The sequence below is a fragment of the Pan troglodytes genome, chromosome 20 (assembly GCF_028858775.2).
Source record: "Pan troglodytes isolate AG18354 chromosome 20, NHGRI_mPanTro3-v2.0_pri, whole genome shotgun sequence".
Lineage (NCBI taxonomy): Eukaryota > Metazoa > Chordata > Mammalia > Primates > Hominidae > Pan > Pan troglodytes.
The window spans coordinates 51,239,600-51,265,691 of record NC_072418.2 but is presented as its reverse complement, the minus strand read 5'-3'; the positions used below and the strand labels follow the sequence as shown (position 1 = coordinate 51,265,691).

At 52.7% G+C, this 26,092-nt stretch overlaps 1 protein-coding gene across 13 annotated transcripts; it reads left to right on the top strand.

The window, feature by feature from the left end:
• Window positions 1-366: 366 nt before the first annotated feature.
• Window positions 367-26,074, top strand: ODAD1 (outer dynein arm docking complex subunit 1). 13 transcript variants are annotated; one of them, XM_063802027.1, is made up of 17 exons: window positions 589-673; window positions 793-868; window positions 1,783-1,839; window positions 2,204-2,296; window positions 3,782-3,881; window positions 4,018-4,207; window positions 10,473-10,595; window positions 10,923-11,036; window positions 16,255-16,322; window positions 18,439-18,626; window positions 18,795-18,929; window positions 19,484-19,566; window positions 19,718-19,886; window positions 24,196-24,359; window positions 24,439-24,536; window positions 24,868-24,946; window positions 25,018-26,074. In XM_063802027.1, exons 4-17 carry the CDS (start codon window positions 2,227-2,229, stop codon window positions 25,558-25,560), a joined length of 2,124 nt encoding a protein of 707 aa, XP_063658097.1. In that variant the 5' UTR covers window positions 589-673; window positions 793-868; window positions 1,783-1,839; window positions 2,204-2,226; the 3' UTR covers window positions 25,561-26,074. The 13 variants fall into 13 exon arrangements, with proteins under 13 accessions (XP_054529664.1, XP_016791893.1, XP_063658095.1 ...); XM_063802028.1 differs by lacking the exon at window positions 793-868 and adding an exon at window positions 3,096-3,161 and having other exon boundaries at window positions 617-673; XM_063802030.1 differs by lacking the exon at window positions 793-868 and adding an exon at window positions 3,096-3,161 and having other exon boundaries at window positions 640-673; window positions 1,783-1,822.
• The last annotated feature ends 18 nt before the right edge of the window (window positions 26,075-26,092 follow it).

Genomic DNA, 26,092 nt, shown 5'->3' with positions numbered 1-26,092 from the left:
GGGGTCCGCACTCAGATCCCTAAGGAAGTTGCAAAGTCTGGGTCACTGAAGGAAAAATTAGGGGCTGGGGAGACATACGTTCCTCTTGGGGAGCAGGAAAAGAGGGCTCCACTTTCTTGAGAGGACTAGGGGGAGCCAGGGGCTAGGAAGATGGAAACTTGAGCCGGGGAGGTGAAAAACACGAGTCTAGGACTCAGAATCAAGTTCCCTGAGTGGGATCGGCGCCAGGCTTGGGTACCCTGGAGATATTAGGGGGGTCCCCGCACTATGGCTATGTAGAAGGGGAAGAATCAGAGGATCTGAGGGTGGCGACGGGATCTCCCCATCCTGGGCCTCCGAGATTATGAGCTGAGCTGAGCGTACGCAGGCCGCTTCCTCCCACAGGAAACCGCAGGCTTCGGGCACACCCAGCCTGCAGGGAGAGGCGCCCACTGCCCGCCCGCCCGGGGAGGCCCACGTGGGCAGCAGCCGCCGCCGCGGAGGGGGCGTGCCTTACAGAGCGAGTGGGTGTAACCAGAGGGGGCGTGGCCAGAAACCGGGGGGCGGTATGGAGTGCCCGAGGTCTCGCCCACTTCCGCCCTCCAGCGCGCGTACGTGGTAGGCGGCCAAGCGTTTTTGGCTGCTTCCCGGGAAGCCGTTGGTCGCGCTTGCGTAGTGAACCGCTGAGGCTGTGGTGAGCGCTCCTTCTCCGCGCAACTCGCGGCTTCGGCACCGCCTTCTTTCCTATGAATCCTTAATTTAACGTGGTCATAGTCAGCTTAAGACCGGCACCTCTCGGGCTCCGTCTTGTAGGACCTCGGCCTGGCCTCGAGGGCTTCCATACAGGTCACCGCAGGCTCTTTCAACTCCCGCCGCTTCCAAGCCCGCGGTACTAGTGAGACCTCAGCCTCGACCTCCCCAGGACCATTTCGACCTCCCGCAGGCCTTCAAGGCCTGAGCGCCTCCCGATTAGCCCGCCCTTCACCGCCCTTCCACCGGGCCCCTCGTAAGGCCTTCCAAACGCGACCCTCGAAGCCCGCCCCTTACGGGGAAGCCCCTCCGCTCGCTGTCTCCGAAGCCCCGTCCTGTACTGGTGTCTGTGCCCCTCCCCTCGCCGGCTCCTAAGTCGCGTCCTGTACAGGTGTCCGTGCCCCTCCCCTCGCCGGCCCCGAAGCCCCGCCCCTCGAAGTTCCTCCCACTTACTCTCCTCACAGGTCTCAGCCCCGCCCATCACAGCTCCCTACGGCACGCCCCTCTCAGGCCTCACAGCCGTGCACCTCTCAGGGCTCCGCAGCACCGCTCCACAGGCCCACCCGGCTCCGCCCCTTTCAGGACCTCGCCGCCCATCAGTTTTGTTTGTTTGTTTGTTTGTTTTTTGAGACGGAGTCTCGCTCTGTCGCCCAGGCTGGAGTGCAGTGGCGGGATCTCGGCTCACTGCAACCTCCGCCTCCCGGGTTCAAGCGATTCTCCTGCCCCAGCCTCCTGAGTAGCTGAGATTACAGGCACGAGCCGCCATGTCCGGCTAATTTTTTGTACTTTTAGTAGAGACAGGGTTTCACCATGTTGGCCAGGTTGGTCTCGAACTCGTGACCTCAAGTGATGCGCCCGCCTCGGCCTCCCAAAATGCTGGGATTGCAGGCGTGAGCCACCGCGCCTGGCCTTGCCCATCAGTTCTCAGTCCGTGGGAACCCTGCAGGTCTACGCCTCGCATCCTTCTCCGCCCCGCCTCCCATAGTTTCTCCCGCGGCCTCGGTCCCTCCCTGGCCGCTGTCCTCAGTCCTCATTGGTCCCTTATCTCCCCAGTAACCAGACCACAACACTGAACTTGGAGCACCAAGAACAGGTCAGGCCCGTCGGCAGGTAGGGCCCAGGACTCCCCCGACCATGCTCAACCCCCCCTACAGCAGGCCGGGGTTTCCCCCTCTCCTGCGACCAAACAGCCTGGCCTCGGATATCCTGAGAGCCCAGGAGGCCTATCCCCTGCCAAACCCGCGCCAGAATCGGAGCCTAGACGCAAGACCCAGAGTGTGAGAGGTGGGAGGGCTGGAGAGGTGTGGGAGAGGCCTGAGAGAGGTTCCCCCTCCAACCCCTCTTGGAGGAATGAGGCCAGCGTGGTTCTAGGGTCACCCCCTTTCAATTCCCAGTCCCTCGCAGTTCATTGTCCACCCTCTCTGGGCCCTGGCCCGCCTGCTGTCTGAAGGGTCTTATATGTCCATCCCTACAGGAGCCCCACCCTGTTTGGCCAGGATGCCTTTGGGACGCTTGGCAGGGAGTGCCCGCTCCGAGGAGGGAAGCGAGGCCTTTCTGGAGGGAATGGGTAATTCATTCATTCTTTATATCATTCACCCATTCTTTTCCAGCCCCCAGCTTTCCCAAGTTCCAGGTCCTGTAGGGAGGGAGGGAGAGTGTCTGTCCAGGAGCGCCCTCTGGTGGGAACAGACATGCGCCCTAAGGGAGGCGGGGCGGGCACCACCGTGGGTGGGCCAAGCCTGGGCAGTGGGGCAGGCTGGAGACTTCAGGCAGCAGAAGTTTGAGTGGGGCCCAGAACTCCCTGTAGGAATTGCCAAGGGGAGAAGGAAGGAAGGGTGTTTCTACAGAGATGACAGAATGTGGCTAGAGTAGGCTTTCTCAACCTTGGTACTGTTGACTCTTGGGGTGGGATAATTCTTTGTTGTGGGGGCAGTCCTGTGTGTCGTAGGATGCCAAGCAGTGTCCATGGCTTCTACTCACTGGATACCAGTAGCCCCCTCCCTTCTCCACAAGTCATGACAATGACAAATGTCTCTAGGCTGAGCATGCTGGCTCATGCCTGTAATCCCAGCACTTTGGGAAGCTGAGGAAGGAGGATCACTTGAGCCCAGGAGTTCAAGACCAGCCTGAGCAACACAGTGAGACCTCATCTCTACAAAAATAAAATAAAATTAGCCAGGTGTGATGGCGTGCACCCATAATCCCAGCTACTCGGGAGGCTGAGGTGGGAGGATCACTTGAGCCTGTGAGGTGGAGGCTGCAATGAGCTGAGATTGTGCCACTGCGCTACAGCCTGGGGGACAGAGCGAGACCCTGTCTAGAAAAAAATAAGTCTCCAGACATTGCCAAATGTTTTTGGAAGGCAGAATCACCCGCTGATTGAAAACTACTGGGCCTTTGGAGATGGGGAGCATATGGGCAAGACTGGAGAGGTGGGTAAAGTCAGGTCACTTGGGGTCTCGGATCCCAGGCTGAGGTGCTGAGACTTTGTCCTGCAGGTACTGGGGCATCATGGGAGGCCTATGAGGGGTAGGGTCTGCTGTGGGTGGGGTAGGGTTGGCTGTGGGTGTAGAGAGACCCTCTGGGACTGTGTGGGAAGGCTGGAAGTTGAGAGAAAGGTTGGGGTGATGGTCCAGGTAGGAAAGGATGAGGCTGAGCCCAGGGGATGGGTTGAGAGAGGGAGGAGGCAAGAGGATGGGGCTGAGGGCTGCTGATGGTGCGGCAGAAAAGGAGGGAGGGAGCAAGAGCCTTCCCAATTCCAGGTGGTGTGCCCAGGTCCCAGAAGACCCAGAGGCCTTCCAGAAGTGCCCTCTGGTGGGATGGGAGTGGGTTTTAGGGGAAAAAACCCTGAGTTCAGTTTTGGGTATGAAGGGATGAGGAAGCTCGAGGGATCCCGGAACTGAGGTGCATTCCTAGAGGGGTGTTGGAGGCTGGATCTGCAGTTCAGTTGCAGTTTGTGAGACCCCAAAGGGAGCAGAATTCCTAGGTCCTGGGTTAGGAGGAGCTGGTGGCCAGGATCCCTGCTGAGTCCCTTGGCTGGCCCTGTTCTCAGTGGATTGGGAGCTGAGTAGGCTGCAGCGACAATGCAAAGTGATGGAAGGGGAGAGGCGGGCCTACAGCAAGGAAGTCCACCAGCGCATCAACAAGCAACTGTGAGCTGGGCGCCTGGGCCCTGAGCTGGGGAGGAGGGGGTCAGAGGGGCTGAAGACTGGACTCCTGGGTCCTGCCTTCAGTGATGCTGAGTTCTGCCCCCTTACTGGCCCCTCTTCCACCTCCCTGCCTGGGTAGTGAGGAGATCCGGCGCTTGGAGGAGGTACGGGGTGATCTCCAGGTGCAGATCAGTGCAGCCCAGAACCAGGTCAAGCGGCTTCGGGACAGTGAGCGGCTGGAGAACATGGACCGCCTGCTGCAGGGCCGGGCCCAGGTGCAGGCGGAGATCGAGGAGCTGCAGGAGCAGACCAGGGCCCTGGACAAGCAGGTGGGGTTTGAGAGGGGGTTCTGCGGATCCTGCTTATGGGCAACTGTTGTAACCTCCCTGAGCCTTAGCTTCCTCATGTGAAATTGGGGCTATTAGGCCAGGCACAGTGGCTCATGCCTGTAATCCCAGCACATTGTGAGGCTGAGGCGGGCAGATCACTTGAGGTCAGGAGTTCAAGACCAGCCTGGCCAACGTGGTGAAACCCCATCTCTACAAAAAATACAAAAATTAGCCAGGCATGGTGGCACATGCCTGTAATCCCAGCTACTTGAGAGGCTGAAGCAGGAGAATAGTTTTTTGTTTTGTTTTGTTTTTGAGATGGAGTCTTGCTCTGTCGCCCAGGCTGGAGTGCATTGGCACAATCTCGGCTCACTGCAAGCTTCGCCTCCCAGGTTCATGCTATTCTCCTGCCTCAGCTTCCCGAGTAGCTGGGACTACAGGTGCCCACCACCACGCCTGGCTACTTTTTTTGTATTTTTAGTAGAGACAGGATTTTACTGTGTTAGCCAGGATGGTCTCGATCTCCTGACCTTGTGATCCGCCCACCTCGGCCCCCAAAGTGCTGAGATTACAGGCGTGAGCCACTGCGCTCGGCCAGGAGAATCGTTTAAACCCGGGGGGCAGAGGTTTCAGTGAGCCAAGATCGCGCCACTGCACTCCAGCCTGGTCGACAGAGCAAGACTCTGTCTCAAAAAAAAAAAAAAAAATCGGGGCTATTGAAAGCATCCATCTGGTAGAGTTGTGTTCAGTGGAAACATAGATGTTCGCTGCTTTAGCACAGTCCCAGGCATTCAAAAACAGGACTGGTGTGGTTAAGCAGGAAAGGTTCGCATGTTAGAGTCCCCAAAACCTGCATTAGAGTCCTGGCTCTGCCATCGGAGCTCTGTGATCGGGGGCAGGCAGGTTTTCCCCTCTCTGGGCCCTAGTTTCTTCATCTGCAAACAAGGACGGTGGTAATGCCGCAGTCTAGACAGGTTGCGAATCCCATCTGTTTTGGGACCTTGCTATTTGACCTTGCAAACAATGTGATTTTTCTAGGCCAGTGATCTGTCAAGTTTTTATGACCATGACTCATGAGGTGTAGTTCATACACACCAAGATGCATACAGATATACACACAGACATATATTAATATATCTGAAACAGAAGTTTCAGCAAATAATATATATATACACATTTTTTAATGTGGTATTCATTCTGCTAAATTCTGGTCTAGCCTTCATTTAAAAAACCAATTTGTCAGTTGGGCACAGTGGTGCGTGTCTTGAGGCTGAGGGGGCAGGGCTACTTGAGCCCAGGAGTTTGAGGCTTCAGTGAGTTGTGATTGCCCTGTTGCACTCCAGCCTGGGCAACAGAGAGAGACCCACTTTCTTTTTCTTTTCAAGACAAAGTCTCGCTCTGTCACCCAGGCTGGAGTGCAGTGGCTGGCAGGATCTTGGCTCACTGCAACCTCCACCTCCCAGGTTCAAGCGATCCTCCTGCCTCAGCCTCCTGAGTAGCTGGGATTACAGGCACGTGCCACCAAGCCCAGCTCATTTTTGTATTTTTTGGTAGAGATGAGGTTTTGCCATGTTGGCCAGGCTGGTCTCAAACCCGTGGCCTCAGGTGATCCACTCACCGTGGCCTCCCAAAGTGCTGGGATTACAAGTGTGAGCCATTGTGCCTGGCTCGGAACCCCTTTAAAAAACAAAAACCAGTGATGCGGCCACAGGTAAGGAGTCCACAAGTCAAGGAATCCCATCTGCAGAAACTGGCAAAGGCAAGGAATGAAAAGACAAGGTCCAGACTGGGAGAAAATATCTGCAAAGCACGTATCTGATAGAGAACTTGTATCCAGAATATATTAAGAACTTTCCCAAACTCCATTAAAAAGACGGTCCATACCAAGTGTTGCGGGAAGGATGTAGAGGAAACAGAAGTCTCATACTCCACTGGTGGGAATGTGGAATGGGACACTACTTTTGGTACACAGTTTGCACAGTTAGGCAGGTTTTTGTTTTTTGTTTTTGTTTTTTTTTTTTTGACGAAGTCTCGCTCTGTCACCCAGGCTGGAGTGCAATGGCACAATGTCAACTCACTGCAACCTCTGTCTCCTGGGTTCAAACATTCTCCTGTCTCAGCCTCCTGAGTAGCTGGGATTACAGGTGTGTGCCACCACTTCCAGCTAATTTTTATATTTTTAGTAGAGAGGGGGGTTTCACTATGTTGGCCAGGCTGGTCTTGAACTCCTGACCTCAAGTGATCCACCTGCCTCGGCCTTCCAAAGTGCTGGGATTACAGGTGTGGGCCACCGTGCCTGGCCCAGTTTGGCAGTTGCCAAAAAACAAAACGTATACTTGACAATATGATTCAGACATTCCACTCCTAGATGTTTAGCCAAGAGGAAAGAAAGCACATGTCCATATAATGAATTGTACATGAATATTCATAACAACCCAACTTGATTTGTAAAATCGAAAACTGAAACAACCCAAATGTCTGTCGGTGGTCGAGTGGACGAGCAAATTGTGGTCTATACATGCAATGGAATATGACTCATGAATAAAAGGAACCAGCTATTGATACACACAACATGGGTGAATCTCAAAATAACTACTCTGAGTGAAAGAAACCAGATACCCCTTTGATCCCCAAAAGAGTCCTTACTATACAATTCCATTAATATAAAATTCTAGAAAATCAAACCAATCTGTAGTGACAGAAAACAGATGAGTGATTGCTGGGGGGAGACTCGACTGCAGGAAGAGAATGAGGTGAGGAACTACAAAAGGGCATGAGGAAACTTTTAGGGGCAATGCATATTTTCACTATTTTATGTCAAAACATAACAATTATACAGTTTATTTATTTATTTAGAGATGGAGTCTCGCTCTGTCACCCAGGCTGGAGTGCAGTGGCGCAGTCTCAGCTCACTGCAATCTCCACCTCCTGGGTTCAAGCAACTCTTCTGCCTCAGCCTCCTGGGTAGTTGGGACTACGGGTGCCTGCCACCATGCCTGGCTAATTTTGTATTTTTAGTAGAGACAGGGTTTCGCCATGTTGGCCAGGCTGGTCTCGAACTCCTGACCTCAGGGGATCTGCCCACCTCAGCCTCCCAAAGTGCTGGGATTACAGGCGTGAGCCACCGTGCCCATCCCACATTGAACACTAAATATGTGCAGTTTTACCGTATGTCATCTCTTCTTTCATAAAGCAATTACTGAGGCAGGAGGATTGCTTGAGCCTGGCCTGGGAGGTGGAGGCTGCAGTGAGCTATGATGGTGCCACTGCACTCGGCCTGGGTGACAGAGTGAGACCCTGTCTCTAAAAAAGAAGAAAAAATAAAAGAAAGAAAGAAAATTTTGTTGGGATTCATGTGCAGTTGAAAGAAATAATGCAGAGACATCCCTTGTACACTTTGCTGCATTTTCCCCCAGTGTCAACATTTTGGACATTTCTTTTTCTTTTCTTTTTTGAGGTGGAGTCTCGCTCAGTCACCCAGGCTGGAGTGCAATGGTGCAATCTCGGCTCATTGCAGCCTCCACCTCCCAGGCCAGGCTCAAGTGATTCTCGTGCCTCAGCCACCCGATTAGCTGGGATTACAGGCACGTGCCATTACGCCCAGCTAATTTTTGTATTTTTAGTAGAGATGGGGTTTCACCATGTTGGCCAGGCTGGTCTCAAACTCCTGACCTCAGGTGATCCGCTCGCCTTGGCCTCTCAAAGTGCTGGGATTACAGGCGTGAGACACTGCGCCCACCAACAATTGGGTATTTGGCTTTTATTGCAGCAACTGCTGAAAATCCAGCCTCACAAAGATGTGACATCTTCAAAAGGATGATAGCGCCCTCTCATGTTGAACTTGTGAACTGCCTTAAGCTAGCAGTTCATGTGGTATCTGACCAATATCAAGGTCTTCCTCAAAAATTTAAAACATCCTCATGCTGAGTCTTAAGTTTGCTGCAGCCTTCTGAGGTATCTTTGGTACGTGGATTAGTTTGTTAAGGCTGCCGTGACAAAGTTCCACAAATTGGGTGGCTCGTATAACAAAAATATGTTTTCTCATAGTTCCAAAGGCCAGAAGTCCAAGATCAAGATGTAGGCAGGTTTGGTTCCTTCTGAGCAGTGTGGGGGAGAATCTGTCTGTTCCATGCCTCTCTCTCTCTGCTTCTGCCAGTTTGCTGGCAGTCTTGGGTACTTTGGCTTGTAGACATGTCACCCAATCTCTCAGCTCACTGCAGCCCCTGCCCCCTGGGTTCAAGCGATTCTCCTGCCTCAGCCTCCCAAGTAGCTGGGATTACAGGCATGCGCGACCACACCTGGCTAATTTTTGTATGTTTAGTAGAGATGGGGTTTCGCCATGTTGGCCAGGCTGGTCTCGAACTCCTGACCTCAAGTTATCTGCCCACCTCAGCCTCCGAAAGTGTTGGGATTACAGGTGTGGGCCACCACGCCTGACTTCTGCCTTTATCCTTACGTGGCGTTCTCCCTGTGTGCGTATCTATGTCCAAATTTCCTTTTTTGTTTTGTTTTGTTTTGAGACAGGATCTCCCTCTGTCACCCAGGCTGGAGTACAATGGCACAATCACAGCTCACTGCAGCTTCGAGCTCCTTGTCTCAAGGGATCTGCCACCTCAGCTTCCCAAGTAGCTAGGACTACAGGTGTGCACCACCATGCCCAGCTAATTTATTTTGTATCTTGTAGAGATGGGGTCTTGCTTTGTTGCCCAGGCTGGTCTTGAACTCCTGGCTTCGAGAGATCATCCTGCCTCAGCCTTCCAAAGTATTGGGATTACAGGCATGAGCCACCACACCCAGCAATTTCCCATTTTTCTAAGAACACCTCGTCGTAGTGGATTCGGGCCCACCTCAATTACCTCATTTTAATTACTTCTATGAAGATCTGTCTCCAAATAAGGTCACATTCTAAAGTACTGGGGGTTAAGACTTCAACATGTGAGGGTTTTTTTTTTTGTTTTTTTTTGAAATGGAGTCTTGTTCTGTTCCCCAGGCTGGAGTGCAGTGGCACAATCTCAGCTCACTGCAACCTCTCCTCCTGGGTTCAAGCAATTCTCCTGCCTCAGCCTCCCGAGTAGCTGGGATTACAGGTGCCTGCCACCACGCCTTGGTAATTTTTGTATTTTAGTAGAGGTGGGGTTTCGCCATGTTGGCCAGGGTGGTCTTGAACTCCTGACCTCAGCTGATTCACCCACCTCTGCCTCCCAGAGTGCTGGGATTACAGGTGTGAGCCACCGTGCCCGGCCAACATATGAGTTTTTACGGGACGTGATTCAACCCATAACAGAGCACAAATTGAAGTGTTGAGCAATTCATTTATCTATCTAGTCTGCATGTTATGTTGAATACCTGCTTTGTCTCGGACAGGGAGAAAACACAAGACTCTGTGTCCTCATGGAACCCCCAGTTTGCTTGGAGAGACAGAGCACACCCCAATAAGTACAGATGAATACAGAAATGAGAAGGACAGATTGGAAGCTGGTTTTAGGCATAAGCAGACCCAGGGCTACTAATGTCATCAAGTTCATTCTCACCATCTCTCCAACTCTCATCTCCACTTCTGTCCACTGGCCTCATTCTCCCAGGACCCTCCCTGTGGTGGGGCTATGACAGGAGAAGTCCTGGAATCCCATCCTTCCATCTCATGTGCTTCCCCCAGACTATCAGGAAAGGAGTCAGGGCTGGGTGCAGTGGCTCTTGCCTGTAATCCCAGCACTTTGGGAGGCCAAGGCGGGTGGATCACTTGAGGTCAGGAGTTCAAGATCAGCCTGGCCAACATGGTGAAACCCCATCTCTACTAAAAATACAAAAATTAGCTGGGTGTGGTGGTACGTGCCTGTAATCCCAGCTACTCGGGAGGCTGAGGCACTAGAATTGCTCGAGCCCGGGAGGTGGAGGTTGCAGTGAGCCAAGATTGCACCGCTGCACACTCCAGCCTGGGAGACAGAGCAAGACTCTGTCTCAAAAAAACAAAAAACAAAAAACGGAAAGGAGTCAGGCTGGCTCCATGGGGTCACATTCCCATCTCTAGGCCAATCCCTGTGAGTGTCCAGACCTGGGTCATGTGACTGATAGGGTGATACACTGTGGTTGGAAGGCCCACCAGAACCACATGGAGGGCTGGATAGTGTCAGCAGAAGGGTAGATGTTATTCTGGGGTGACAGGGACAGCAGATGTTTGCCATGCTTAGTGACTCATTTTCCCTGGGCCATTCAATCTCTCCCACATTCAGGCAACCAAAAACAGGTACCATCCTCTTTCTTCTAGATCCAGGAGTGGGAGACGAGGATCTTTACCCACAGTAAGAATGTCAGGTCCCCGGGATTCATCCTGGATCAGAAGGTCAAGATCGGGCGAAGGATCAGGATCCTAGAAAACCAGTTGGACAGGGTGAGGGTCAACCTCCTGGTCCCTCGACCTGAATTGTGCGGTTATGGGAAGAACTGGGCATGGTCATTGGATTCTGGAAATGCTGGGCAGTGTGTGCACATGTGTGTCAGGACACAGGATTCTGGAGAGATGGAGGTTCCCAAGGAAAGAAGACTGATGGGTCCTTAGAGGGGAGTGGACATTGATTTCGGGAACCCCAAAGAACCTCTGTTTCTCAGGAAACAGGCTGGCCCAACCTCTGATAAGTGTCTCCTCCTTGGCTGAGCTTGGAGGAGGCAGGCAGACTTGGCTTCAGACCCACTCTTCCATCCGCCTTTCTACTCCCAGGTCACCTGTCACTTTGACAACCAGCTGGTGCGGAATGCGGCCCTGCGGGAGGAGCTGGATCTGCTGCGGATTGACAGGAACCGCTATCTGAACGTGGACCGCAAGCTGAAGAAGGTCAGTGGCCCTGAAATCCAGGGGAGGAGAGAGGGACCCCTGCGCAGGTCCTCCCCACAGCTGTTTGCCCTTCCTGCTCTAGCACTCAGGCCTCAAGTATGGGATTGACTAGAGCTGTAGGCTTGCTTTAGTCCAAAAGGCATGGAGGCCTGGGAAATGTTGGAGGACACTTCCAACAAAAAAGTGGCCTCATTTATAGTTGTAGAAAGCAGAATGTCATTCTGAATAGTATCACCCAGGGCAATCTATGAGCAAGCAAGACCATTTATTATACATTCCACGGGGATCTTTGAAGAACCAGCCCTGTCCCCTCTCTTTTGACTTTCTTTCTTTCTTTTTTTTGAGATGAGTCTCACTCTGTCGTCCAGGCTGGAGCACAGTGAAGTGATCTTGGCTCACTACAGCCTGTGCCTCCCAGATTCAAGCAATTCTCCTGCATCAGCCTCCCGAGTAGCTGGGACTACAGGGGCCTGCCACCACGCCCAGCTAATTTTTTGTATTTTTAGTAGAGATGGGGTTTCACTGTGTTAGCCAGGATGGTCTCGATCTCCTGACCTCATGATCCACCTTCCTCGGCCTCCCAAAGTGCTGGGATTACAGGCGTGAGCCACCACACCCGGCCGATTTTTTTTTTTTTAGTAGGTACAGGGTTTCACCATGTTGCCCAGGCTAGTCTTGAATTCCTGAGCTCAGGCAATTCGCCTGCCTCGGCCTCCCAAAGTGCTGGGATTAGAGGCGTGAGCCACTGCGTCCGGTCTTGACTTTCATTTGGAAATAATTTCAAATTACAGAAAAGGTGCAAGAATTATACAAAGAACTCCTATATATCTTTCACCCAGTTTGATAATTTGCCACATTTATTTTCTCTTTCTCCCCCACTCTTACTATTGGTGTGTGTAATTATTGTTTTGCTGAAAATAATTTATTATCCTGAATGCTGAACTGTTTGACAATATGTTGTAGACATTATGCTCCTAAGTACTTGAGTGAGCATTTCCTAAGAACAACGCCATTTCCTTACATAAACACAGTGCTGTTATCCAAGTCAGGGAGGTTAACATTGTTAGAATTCTAAACCGTCCATATGTCAAGGTCACTGATTGTCCCAGTGATGTCCTTTACAGTGAACTTGATTTTCCTACTCTAGGCTCTGGTCCAGAATCCCACGTTGCATTTGGTTGTTCTGGCTCTGTTCATCTGGGTCAGTCCCTTGGGCTTTTTTCCTCCATGACGTTGACATTTTGGAAGCATCCAGGCCGTTTGTGTTGTGCGATGTCCCCTGACATGGGTTTATCTGGTCTTTTTTTTCTTTTTTGATACTAAGTTTCACTCTTGTTGCCCAGGCTGGAGTGTAATGGCATGATCTTGGCTCACTGCAACCTCCACTTCCCGGGTTCAAGTGATTCTCCTGCTTCAGCCTCCTGAGTAGCTGGGATTACAGGCATGCACCACCATGCCCGGCTAATTTTGTATTTTTAGTAGAGACAGGGTTTCTCCATGTTGGTCAGGCTGATCTCAAACTCCTGACCTAAGGTGATCCACCCGCCTCAGCCTCCCAAAGTTCTGGGATTACAGGCATGAGCCACCACGCCCGGCTGGTTTATCTGATCTTTCTTCATGATTAGACTTGGCGTCTGCACTTTGGGGGGAATGTCACAGCAGTGATAGTGTGTCCTTCCTGCGCAAGATCTCAGGAGGCACCTGATGTCAACTTGTCCCATGACTAGTGATGTTGTCTTTGATCACTTGGCTAGCCAGGAAGAGTTTTCCTTTTTGTAGTGAATAAGTGGTCCGTGGGGAGATTCTCTGAGACTGTGTAAATATCTTGTCCCCTGACACACCTTCACTCAATCATTTTGTTACGGGATATTTACGGCGTCACTTTTCTGGCTGGAAACCTCCTTGGCCAGTGGTGCCTTTGCCCGAGTTCTTGTACTGTGTCCAGGAAGAAGGAGGTAGGCAGACAAGTGGAGCGTGAGCAAGATGAAGAGGAGCTTTACCGAGTGTTAGGACAGCTCAGAGGAGACCTGCAGGGGGCAGCTCCTCTGCAGGCAGGTCGTCTCGTCCAGTGTTCAGCTATCAGCAGTGAGGAGGCCCTGGAGAGGGTGGTTCCTCTCCGCAGGCAGATTGTTCAGATGTCTCTGCAGGCCTCTGAAGCTCTCAGCAGAGAGGGTAGCTCCATGGGCGGCCATGGGCAGGCCTGGAGGAGACGCTGCAAGTCCCCACTCGTTTTGCAGTACTGGCAACCTGGCCCCCAGCCTTCAGGCCCTCCCTGGCTTGAAGGAGGGACCTTACCGGGTACTTGCCCTCTTCTGCCCAGGAATCTGCCTGCCTCCTGCTGCCATTCATGGCACTGGGCTGGACCCCAACCCCTCTCTGAGATCAGAGTGGGTGTGAGAGAGGAGAGAGGCCAAGCAGCAGGAGCAGACACGCTCGAGCCTGCAGGGATCGGGGTGGGGAGGGGGGTGCGGTGGTGCTTTCCTGGGCCGTTCAGGGTACAGGCTGCAGAGAACTTCAGAGATGCCTAGGTCCTGTGGTTGGGAGAGTGGCTGCAGCTGCACTCTGGGAGTTCCCACCCCACCAACTCGGAAGGGGCAGGACCCTCGCTTGTCCCCGGCTGCTGCCTGCTCCCTGGAGTGGGAGGCCCGGGTCTGTAGCTGCGGGTTGGGCAGCTGCAGCTGCACCCGGGAGGGCAGATCCTGCCTGCTCCTCGCTCCCTGCAAGAGCACAGAGAGGCTCAGATCCACAGCAGCAGTTTGGGCAGCTGTAGTCCCGCCCAGGAGGGCGGGGATCCTGCCTGCTCTGTGGAGCAGAAGGCCTGGGTCTGCAGCTGCGGTTCTGGTGGCTGCAGCTGCACACGGGGAGCTCCCATCCCAACTCAGAAGGGGCAGGGCTCCTACCGGCTCCATGGAGTGTGCAGCCACAGCCAGCAGCTACTGCCATCAATTTTATCATCCATGAATGATTCTTCCCTGAATGGTTATTACTGTAATGGCTGCAACAGGGTAATTTAAAAGACTCTGTCATTTCTCCCACATTTATAAGATGGCATTTTCCTTAAGGAAACACTTCTCGGCCGGGTGTGGTGGCTCATGCCTGTAATTCCAGCACTTTGGGAGGCTGAGGCAGGCGGATCACCTGAGGTCAGGAGTTCGAGACCAGCCTGGCTAACATAGTGAAACCCCGTTTCTACTAAAAATACAAAAAATTAGCCAGGTGTGGTGGTGCACGCCTGTAATCCCAGCTACTTGGGAGGCTGAGGCAGGAGAATCACTTGAACCAGGGAGCTGGAGGTTGCAGTGAGCCAAGATTGTGCCATTGCACTCCAGCCTGGGCAACAAGAGTGAAACTCTGTCTCAAAAAAAAAAAAAGCAAAAAGGAAACACTTCTCTTTCTCCCCCTGTGTATTTGAGTGTTGTCAGTGAGCGTTAGTGTATTCTGACTTTATAGATGATGATCCATAACTGTCATTCATTTTAATGTTCAAATTGCCCCAGATTTGGTTAGTGGGAGCCCCTTCAAGCTGGCTTCTGCGGCCTTTGGACATAGCCCATCACCTTTTGGGAGCACTTCCTCACTTTCTGGCACACGAAGATAGTCTGGGTAATCTGGACCTTGTTCTGCCCCATCCCTGGGGTTGGCCATTTTTCTGAGGAGTCCCGGTTCTTTCTAGGGAAGAGTAGGTGTTGAGGCACTAAGAGACCGTTTTCTTTTTTTTTTTTTTTTTTGAGACGGAGTCTCGCTTTGTCACCCAGGCTAAAGTGCTGGAGTGCAGTGGCATGATCTCGGCTCACTGCAAGCTCCGCCTCCCGGGTTCACGCCGTTCTCCTGCCTCAGCCTCCCGAGTAGCTGGGACTACAGGCGCCCGCCACCACGCCCGGCTAATTTTTTGTATTTTTAGTAGAGACAGGGTTTTGCCGTGTTAGCCAGGATGGTCTCGATCTCCTGACCTCGTGATCCGCCCACCTCGGCCTCCCACAGTGCTGGGATTACAGGCGTGAGCCGCCAGCCTGGCACTAAGAGACTTTGTTGCTACTTGGGTGTCATTGCTTTGAGGCCCTTCCTCTGGAGAGAGCTAGGAAGCACACATATTTTATATGTTTTAAAATTCTATTTATGTTTTGTAGAGATGGGGTCTTACTATGTTGTCCAGGCTGCTGTCAAACTCTTGGGCTCAGGTGATTCTCCTGCCTTGGCCTCACAAAGTATTGGGATTACAGGCATGAGCCGCTGCGCCTGGCTGACATATTTTACAATAGTGAGTTCACATTGATACCTCTGATTCCATTCCAATATCACCAGCTTTTTCCTGAGCATTCCTCATTTCATCTTTCTTTCTTTCTTTCTTTTTTCTTTTGAGATGGAGTCTCACTCTTGTTGCCCAGGCTAGGGTGCAATGGCACGATCTCGGCTCACCACAACCTCCGCCTCCCGGGTTCAAGCTATTCTTCTGCCTCATTGTCCCAAGTAGCTGGGATTATAGGCATGCACCACCACGCCTGGTTAATTTTTTGTATTTTTAGTAGAGACAGGGTTTCTCCATGTTGGTCAGGCTGGTCTCAAACTCCCGACCTCAGGTGATCCTCCCGTCTCGGCCTCCCAAAGTGCTGGGATTACAGGCGTGAGCCACCGCGCCTGGCCCTAATTTTGTATTTTTAATAGAGATGGAGTTTCTCTATGTTGGCCAGGCTGGTCTCAAACTCCCAAGCTCAGGTGATCTGCCTGCCTCGTCCTCCCAAAGTGCTGGGATTATGGGCCTGAGCCACCGCACCTGGCCCTATTACTATTTTTAAATAAAGTTCACTTGCTTCCATTTGCATTCAGTTTTAGTTTTCTCTCCTCTCTTTATTGATTTAATTTCCTTTATGAATATGTAAAACATTAACAAGGTTCTCAAATCAAACTATTCCAAAAGGTCTCCTAGGGAAACGTCATTTCCTCTCCATCTCCTCCACCTCATTTCCACCCAGTCCCCGTAGGTTACTAAATATTTTCTTAGTTTCTGCTTATCTACAGAAAGAGCCTTTTGATCCAGCTTATCAATTTGACTTCACACCTCTTTAAAATCCCTTTCATGGGCAGTCGCTAATGAGGAGGGTCCACATTTGGAAGGCTCAAGAGCTTTACTCCTTATTGGAGAAGCACGGGGCCGAAAGGAAAGACTTCAAGCAATGGGGTTGTAAGAAGTGGCACTGATTTTTTTCTCCTCCCCCCACAGGAGATCCACCACCTGCAGCACCTGGTCAGCACCCTTATCCTCTCCTCCACCTCTGCCTACGCCGTCAGGTAGAGACTGCGGGTATCCTGGGATGGCGGGACCCAGATGACTCAGGACGCACCTTTCCATAAGGCAGTGGTGGGAAGGTTCAGGACTCATGAAACACGTCAGAACCTATTTTTTCTCCCATAATATCCCCTTTTTCTCTCTCCCCGCCACCAGTTCCCCACCTCCACTGGAAAGGTCCTGTTCTGTCTTTTTTTTTGAGACAGAGTCTGGCTCTGTCGCCCAGGCTACAGTGCAGTTGCGCTATCTTGGCTCACTGCGACCTCTACCTCCCAGGTTCAAACAATTCTCCTGCCTCAGCCTCCCGAGTAGCTGGGATTACAGGTGCCTGGCACCGTGGCTGGCTAATTTTTGTATTTTTAGTAGAGATGGGGTTTCACCATCTTGACCAGGCTGGTCTTGAACTCCTGAGCTCATGATCTACCTGCCTCTGCCTCCCAAAGTGCTGGGATTACAGGCATGAGCCATTGCACCCCACCGGCCCTGTTCTTTTTCTTGGGCATGTAAATTAACCTCTACTGACCCCATCTAGCACATAAGAATGTATCTACTGGCTGGGCGAGGTGGCTCACGCCTGTAATCCCAGCACTTTGGGAGGCCAAGGCAGGCAGATTGCTTGAGCTCAGGAGTTCGAGACCAGCCTGGCCAACATGGTGAAATCCCGTCTCTACCAAAAATATAAAAACTTAGCTGGGCATGGTGGCGGGTGTCTGTGGTCCCAGCTACTTGGGAGGCTGAGGTGGGAGGATTGCTTGAGCCCTGGGGGCGGAGGTTGCAGTGAGCCGAGATTGCACCACTGCATTCCAGCCTGGGCAACAGAGTGCGACTCCATCTCAGGAGAAAAAAAAAAAAAAAAGTGCATCTAGCACATATATAGTGCAGCAGGGTTCCTGGAAGCATCTGGCGAATTTGTTATTCGTCAGCATTGGTTGCAAGGGGCAGAGATTCTCTCGGGCCACCTTCAGATAGAGGCACACTGTAAGGAGTTGAGGAGCTGAAGCTGCTTTAGGTGTTGGCTTCTCTCTCCCTCTCTGGGGCTCTCATGAGCTCCATGCTCTCTCTCTCACTCCATCCCTGTCTCTTTCTCAGCTTCACCCTCTTCTTTTGCTCCAAATGCTTTCTTACCTTCTACTGAGTTCTTCTCTGGCTTCTGTTTTCTCATGGTCCCTGATCGACGTCAGCTGTGGCCTGGGTCGTCCTTAGGGTCTCTGTGATTTCTCTCTTTCTCTCTGTTAAAACAAACATGGCAAAATTCACCATTTTAAAGCATAGAATGTAGCAGCATTTAGTACATTCACGGGGCTGTGCAACCGCACCACTTCTGTCTAGATCTGAAATATTTCCATCACTCCAAAAGGAAACTGTACCTGCCACCGGGAAGTGCAGGAATCCTCGCTTTTTAGTCTTACTTGGGAGAAAGAATTCTGCCAAGAGACTGATTTAGCCAACAAAGAGAATTTACTGAAGGCAAATAGAGAACAGAGAGTTTACATAGAGAGAGACAGTACACTCTGAAGGATGAGGAGAGCAGGCTGCTGAAAGAACGTGAGCCAGCAGCACACCGAGAGTTTTGTGTTGGGTTTCTAATATGATGTCGCACTCTTTTGAAGTTCTTGCTTCTGTCTTTTTTTTTTTTTTTTTGAGACAGTTTCGCTCTTGCCACCCAGGCTGGAGTGCAGTGGTGCGATCTCAGCTCACTGCAATCTTCACCTCCCAGGTTCAAGCGATTCTCTTGCCTCAGCCTCCCAAGTAGTTGGGATTACAGGCATGCACCACCAGGTCTGGCTAATTTTTGTATTTTTAGTAGAGATGGAGTTTCACCATGTTGGCCAGGCTGGTTTCAAACTCCTGACTGCAGGTGATCCTCCTGCCTCCCAAAGTGCTGGGATTACAGCCTGAGCCACCGTGCCCAGCCGGTTCTCTGCTTTTTGTGACCACAGGATAACTGCAACCTGATTCAGCCCCATTCCTGTGACCCCAGGCTGGCCCTGCCCATCTGGGACACCAGCTGACTCCACCCCACCCCCCACAACCTCTGGCTGACCCCGCCCATCCCCAGGACCCCAGGCCGACCCCAGTCCAGCCTCCAGTCATCCTGACCCCGGCTGACCCCCGCAGGGAGGAGGCGAAGGCCAAGATGGGCTTGCTGCGGGAGCGCGCGGAGAAGGAGGAGGCCCAGAGCGAGATGGAGGCGCAGGTCCTGCAGCGGCAGATCTCGCACCTGGAGCAGCTGCACCACTTCCTCAAGCTCAAGAACAACGACCGGCAGCCGGATCCCGATGTCCTGGAGAAGCGTGAAAAGCAGGGTGAGGCTGGGGCTGCTGCCTTTGCATCTCAAGGGCCTGGCCGCCCCTGGGGCACCTGCAGCACACCTTCGTGCCCCAGGTGGGACCACACTTCGCTCCCCCTCACCCAGGAGGTCTCTGTGTTGGAGGCCACCCAGGAGGCCGACCTGCTGTTCTCTCTTCCCCTAGCCGGGGAGGTGGCCGAGGGCGTCTGGAAGACCTCCCAGGAGAGGCTGGTGCTTTGCTACGAGGACGCCCTGAATAAACTGTCCCAGCTGATGGGGGAGAGTGACCCTGACCTGTTGGTGCAGAAGTATCTGGAGAGTGAGTGGGGCCCTGGGTGGAGGGAGGAGGCCCGGGACCCCGGCACCCCCTGAGTCCAGTGCAGGCTGGCCTCAGCTCTGGCCCTGGGGAACTCCTCCATCTGTGCTGGAGGAACAAGGTGTCATGCCTGGGACCTGCCGCCTGCGTCCACTGGCGTCTTACCGTGGCCCTGTCTCTGCCCCTCCCCACCCCCTCCTCACTCCTGGGCCTGGGGTCACTCTCCACATCCTTCCCTCAACCCTGTTCCTCTCTGTTTCTCTCCTTACCCATATCTACCATTCTCCCCGCCTGCATCTCCCCATCTCCCTTGCTATTGCTGAGTCTCTGGCTTTCCCTCTCTGCCTTGCTGTGTATTTCTGTGTCCCGCCTGCCGTATCTTCCCACACCTCTTTGTCTCTGTGACTCCTCTCTGTTCGTCTCTCTGCCTTGGTTTCTGTGTGGCCTTCCTCATCTTCACTTTCTTTGGCCTTCTGTATGCCTCTCTGTCTCTGTTCTCTCTGTCTCTGTTTCTCTGTCTCCCTCTCTCTGGGCCCCGCCTTGCCCAACTCTCCCAGTCGAGGAGCGCAACTTTGCTGAGTTCAACTTCATCAACGAGCAGAACTTGGAGCTGGAGCATGTGCAGGAAGAGATCAAGGAGGTGAGTGAGGCCTGCCCTCTCCATCTCCTCCTCTCCTCCCGGCCTCCCCGCCCCCTTCCCTCCCTCAGCCTGCCTCCTGCTTCTTCCTAGCTCCACACCCCCCAACTCCCGAGGCTGCCATCTGGCCCAGCATTCAGCCCTGTCCCCACAGATGCAGGAGGCTTTGGTGAGCGCACGTGCCAGCAAGGATGACCAGCATTTGCTGCAGGAGCAGCAGCAGAAGGTGTTGCAGCAGCGCGTGGACAAGGTGCACTCGGAGGCTGAGCGCCTTGAGGCCCGCTTCCAGGATGTGCGGGGACAGCTGGAGAAGCTCAAGGCTGGTGAGCACCCATGGGTGCCCCCTCCCGAGCCTGGCTTCTCCACTTGGAAGGACACCATCAGCCCGCGGGGCTTGGAGGCATTGCATGGACAACCTGGTTCACTTGCTTGTCAGTTGCCCCATATCTGTCCATCTTTCCAACCAGGGTCTATCCCTCCAACTGTCCCATGTCCATCTATCCATCCATCATCTGTCCCTCCAACTGTCCTACACCCATCCATCCATCCATCTGTCAATGCATCCATCCATCCATCTAGGGTTGATCCCTCCAACTGTCCCATATCCATCAATCCATCCATCCATCCATTCAACGTCTGTCTCTCCAATTATCCTATATCCATCCATCCATCCAGAGTCTATCCCTTCAACTGTCCTATATCCATCATCCATTCAGGATCTATTCCTTCATCTGTCCTATGTCTATCTCTCCATCCAGGGTCTATCCCTCCATTCTGTCCCATATCCATCTATCTATCCAGGGTCTGTTCCTTCATCTGTTCTATATCTATCTACCCATCCAGGACCTACCCCTCCATCTGTCCTATATCCATCCATCCATCCATCCATCCAGGGTCTATTCCTCAAACTGTCCTGTATCCATCATTCATCCAGGATCTATTCCTTCATCTGTCCTATATCTATCTCTCCATTCAGGTTCTATACCTCCATCTGTCCCATATCCATCTATCTATCCAGGGTCTATTCCTTCATCTGTCCCATATCTATCCATCCAGGATCTACCCCTCCATCTGTCCTATATCCATCTGTCCATATATCCATCCATCCATCCATCCATCCATCCATCCATCCATCCATCCATCCATCCAGGATCTATTCCTCCAACTGTCCCATGTCCATCCATCCATGCAGGGTCTATCCCTCCAACTGTCCCATGTCCATCCATCCATCCAGGGTCTATCCCTCCATCTGTCCCATGTCCATCAATCCATCCATTGTCTATCTGTCCATCTGCCTCCAACAGCCCCACCTCCATCTGTTCATCCATCTATCTGCAATGACATTTGACTTTTGTCTTCCTAGTCTTAGTCTTAGTTACCAAATTTCTTCTTAGTCTTAGTTACCAAATTTCTTCTTAGTCTTAGTTACCAAAAATGTTATTATTTGTAAAGAAAATGATGATAAAATATAATAGCAATGTTTATTATGTGTCATTCACTGTGCAAGGCACTTATGCATTATTCCACTTGTTTCACAAAACACTAAAAAACAGATGCTGTCCCTCCAACTGTCCCATATCCATCATCCACCCATCCATCCATCTATCCAGTATTCATCCACGGATCATCCATGTACATCTGTCTGTCTATAAATGCCTAGCAGTGGGACTGATGGGTCTTAGGGTAGGTATATGTTGACATTTATTAGAAAATGCCAAACAGTTTTCCACACTGGTCGCAAGATTTTATGCTCTCACCTATGCGAGCATATGGGAGTCCCCGATGATCCACACCTTTTCCACCACTTCCTAGTGTCAGCCATTTTTTATCTTGTTTTGTTTTTGAGATGCAGTCTTGCTCTGTCACCAGGCTGGAGTGCAATGGCATGATCTCGGCTCACTGCAACCTCCGCTTCCTGGGTTCAAGCGATTCTCCTGCCTCAGCCTCTCCAGTAGCTGGGACTACAGGTGTGCGCCACCATGCCCAGCTAATTTTTGTATTTTTAGTAGAGTCAGGGTTTCACCACGTTGGCTAGTATGGTCTCGATCTCTTGACCTCGTGATCTGCCCGCCTCGGCCTCCCAAAGTGCTGGGATTACAGGCGTGAGCCCCCGTGCCTGGCCGTCAGCCATTTTAATATTAGCCATCTAACGTGTGTGCCGTACTCTCTCTATTAATTTAATTGGCATTTCCCTGGTGACTAATAATATTGAGCATCGTATTGGCCATTCAGATGTTTTTGTAAAGTTCCTGTTCAATCTTGTGCACTTGTTTTTTTTAAAAATTGGGTTTGTCTTGCTATAACTGAGTTGAAGGAGTTCTTTGTATATTCTAGATACTAGACTTTTGGTAAATATTTTCTCTTATACTGTAGCTTGCCTTTTCATTTTTTTTGGTGATGAACTGAAGTTTCTTAGTTTTGAGGATATCTAATTTACGAAATTTTCTTTTTGTAGTTGATGACTTTGTGGCCTGCCTAAGAAATTTTTGCCTGTCCTGAGGTTACAAAGGCATTATGCTGTGTTTTCTCCTAGAAGTTTCATTGTTTGAACTCCCACATTGAAGTCTGTGACTTATGACAAATTGATTTGCATGTATGGTATGAGGTAGGGGTCTAGAGTTTCCTTTTTAAAAATTTTTTTAGATTTTTTTCATTTATTTATTTTTTGAGAGGAATTTCGCTCTTTTGCGCAGGCTGGAGTGCAGTGGCACAATCTCGGCTCACTGCAACCTCTGCCACCCAGGTTCAAGCAGTTCTGCCTCAGCCTCCTGAGTTGCTGGGATTACAGGTGCCCGCCACCACGCCCAACTAATTTTGGTATTTTTAGTAGAGACGGGGTTTTGCCATGTTGGCAGGCTGGTCTCAAACTCCTGACCTCAGGTGATCCGCCCGCCTCAGTATCCCAAAGTGCTGGGATTACATATGCATGAGCCACCGTGCCCGGCCCTTTTTTTTTTTTAGAGATAGGATTTTACTATGTTGTCCAGGCTAGTCTTGAACTCCTGGACTCAAGTGATCCTCCTGTCTTGGACTCCCAAAGTGCTGGGATTATAGGCATGAGCCACCACTCCTGGCTGAGTTTCTTTTTTTTTTTTTTAATCCTTTCTGTGGGAATCAGTTGCATCCACCTGTGCATCCTTTTTTTTCTATTATTATTATTTTTTTTTAAAATTTGAGACAGTCTCGCTCTGTCCCCCAGGTTGGAGTGCAGTGGCACGATCTCGGCTCACTGCAATCTCCCCCTCCTGGTTCAAGCGATTCTCCTGCCTCAGCCTCCCAGTAGCTGGGATTACAGGCACATACCACCACACCCAGCTAATTTTTGTATTTTTAGTGGAGGGGGGTTTTGCCATGTTGGTCAGGCTGGTCTCAAACTCCTGACTTCAGATGATCCACCCGCCTTGGCTTCCCAAAGTGCTGGGATTACAGGTGTGAGCCACTGCGCCGGGCCTCATCTTTCTTATTTTTCAGGAAGTAGCCATGCAGAGCACTCAGGAGTCAGGCTGTCCTGTTTCCTTTCTCTTTTTTAAAACATTTATTGTTAGCTTTTATTTGTTTTTTTGAGATGGAATCTCACGCTGTCAGCTAGGCTGGAGAGCAGTGGTGTGATCTGGGCTTACTGCAACGTCCATCTCCCGGGTTCAAGCAATTCTCCTGCCTCAGCCTCTCCAGTAACTGGGATTACAGGCCTGCACTACCATGCCCGGCTAGTTTTTTTGTATTTTTAGTAGAGACAGGGTTTCACCATGGTGGCCAGGCTGGTCTCAAACTCCTGACCTCAAATGATCTGCCTGCCTTGGCTTCCCAAAGTGCTGGATTACAGGCGTGAGCCACTGCACCCAGCCTGTCCTGGGTTTGAATCTCAGCTCCACCAATTGTGAACCTTGGTGTGTGGCTTCCTCCTTCCGCTCTGGGAATGGGGATGGCAGTGCCTACTTTGCAGGGTTGTCATGAGAATTAGAAGGGATGACGGATGGAGAGAAAGGTGGGGGGTGGTGGGGAGCGAGCTGGAGAGCCTCCTCGGGGCATACCGTAGGAGCTCAGATATGGGCAGGTCCTCCTTCCTGCTGTCGTGATGGCTGAGCTGAGCCCTGTGCTAGGTGATGTGGGCACAGTGGGGAGAGGCCCTGGAGGGGACTGACCTGCGCACTGGGCACTCATCACTCAGGGGCTAGGACAGAGGATGCCCAGGCACTGGGGGCGAGAGGAGGCCCTAACTCAGTCTGGGGTGCAAGACCATAATTTGTGGGGCCCAGTGCAGAATGAGGGGCCCCTTGTTAAAAAATTGCTGAGATTTTCAAGATAGGAAGAGCAGCAGTGTGTCAAGCCAAGTGCAGGCCCCTCACCACTGCCTGGATCTCACAGTCACGAGGCTGGCTCTGCTGGGGTCACTGGGAAGGCTTCCTGGAGGCAGTGACACTTGAGGCTGACTTTGAAGGACAAGTCAGGGAGAGAGGGATGCACAGCAGTGCCGTCCCCCTGCCTGGCTGGCTGAGCTCGGGTGACTCCCTTTTGGTCTCTGAGCCTTGACCGCAGTCTCTGTAGAATGGGGCAGTGAGGACCTGAGTGGGGAGAGGGCTGGCACCCAGCTGGCGGTGCCAGATCCCTGACAACCGGCCCTCCATGACGCAGATATCCAGCTCCTCTTCACCAAGGCCCATTGCGACAGCAGCATGATCGATGACCTCCTTGGGGTCAAGACCAGCATGGGAGACCGGGACATGGGCCTCTTCATGAGCCTCATTGAGAAGCGGCTGGTGGAGCTCCTGACAGTGCAGGCCTTCCTACATGCCCAGGTGGGAGGCAGCAGGGAGCCGGGACAGGAGGCTGGTCTCGGGGGTGGCCCAGCTGACCGCAGGCTCCCACACTCTCCAGAGCTTCACCTCCCTGGCCGACGCTGCCCTCCTAGTGCTGGGCCAGAGCCTGGAGGACCTTCCGAAGAAGATGGCCCCACTTCAGCCCCCTGACACTCTGTGAGGCGCAGGGCAGGAGGGACGCAGAGGGGACGGGGCTTCCATGGGGGCAGAGGGAACACACAGGATAGAGGGTTTTGGGGGGCTTTTGGGGACTGGCTGGCGGATGTGGCCCTGGGGGGTTAGAATATGAAGTATGTGCTTCGAGGCAGCCAGAAGGAGTAGGGGCTTGGCACCTGTGTGGGAGGATGGGGCCCCGGGTGCCCCAGAAGGGAAGGGCACTCGGGGCTGGTGGGAGAATGGCTGAGGCTCCCGGGGTTTAGCAGGAAGGGCCGCTGGCCTTTTTGAGGGCTGAGGTCTAGTCTTTTCCAATTATCCTTCCCCTCCCCAGAGAAGACCCCCCGGGTTTTGAGGCCAGCGATGACTACCCCATGAGCAGGGAGGAGCTGCTGAGCCAAGTGGAGAAGCTGGTGAGAGTGGGGCCTGCGGGGGTGGGGCCAGGCCTCAGTGTGTGTCGGGGCCCAGCTCACCTTCCCTGCAGGTGGAGCTCCAGGAGCAGGCGGAGGCGCAGCGCCAGAAGGACCTGGCCGCCGCCGCCGCGAAGCTGGACGGCACCCTGAGCGTGGACCTGGCCAGCACCCAGAGGGCCGGCTCCAGTACCGTCCTGGTGCCCACCAGGCACCCCCATGCCATCCCCGGGTCCATTTTGAGCCACAAGACTAGCAGAGACCGTGGCTCTCTTGGCCGCGTCACTTTTGGCGGCCTCAGCTCCAGCACTGGGCATTTGCCCAGCCACATCACGCACGGTGACCCCAACACTGGCCACGTGACCTTCGGCTCCACCAGTGCCTCGAGTGGGGGCCACGTGACCTTCAGACCCGTCAGCGCCAGCAGCTACCTGGGCTCCACTGGATACGTGGGGTCCAGCAGGGGCGGAGAAAACACAGAGGGTGGTGTGGAGAGCGGAGGCACAGCGTCGGATTCGAGCGGAGGCCTCGGGTCCAGCAGAGACCACGTCTCCAGCACCGGCCCTGCCTCCAGCACTGGCCCGGGCTCCTCCACCAGCAAAGACTCCCGGGGCTAACACGAGGGGCACGCAGCCCCCACCCTGCCCTGGCTCTCTGTGGGGTCTTTTTTTGTGTCTCTACTTCCCCTGTTTGCCTTGTGGGTCTCTGTCTTTTTCTCCCAGTGGCAGGCCTCTGTCTTTTTGCCCCTTCAACTGTTTTCATCTGCCCTTCATCACCGCCTCACCTATGTCTCCCGGTTCCTTTCTCTCTGCTCCTGACCCTGCTTTTCCCTCTGACTCCTGATCTCCTGTTCTCTGGGCTTCCTGGTCAGTGTCTGTCCGTCTTGTCTCCATATCTGCCCCTTCACTGTCTGCTGAGCCCTGGCCCCCTGTGGATCCCCCACCTCCTGTTTCCGGCTCACTCTCCTCATCTCCATCTCCCAGGCTCTCCACGCATCTTGTGTCCCTGTCTCTGTAGCTCCTTACTCCCCAAGAGCCCCCCAGTGCTGACAGGTGTGGGAAAAGTCAGGGCGAAGACGCCAGGTTCAGCATGGGAAAATGGGACTGTGGAAATAAAGTATATGTGTGGAGAGCCGGCTTCTGGCATGGC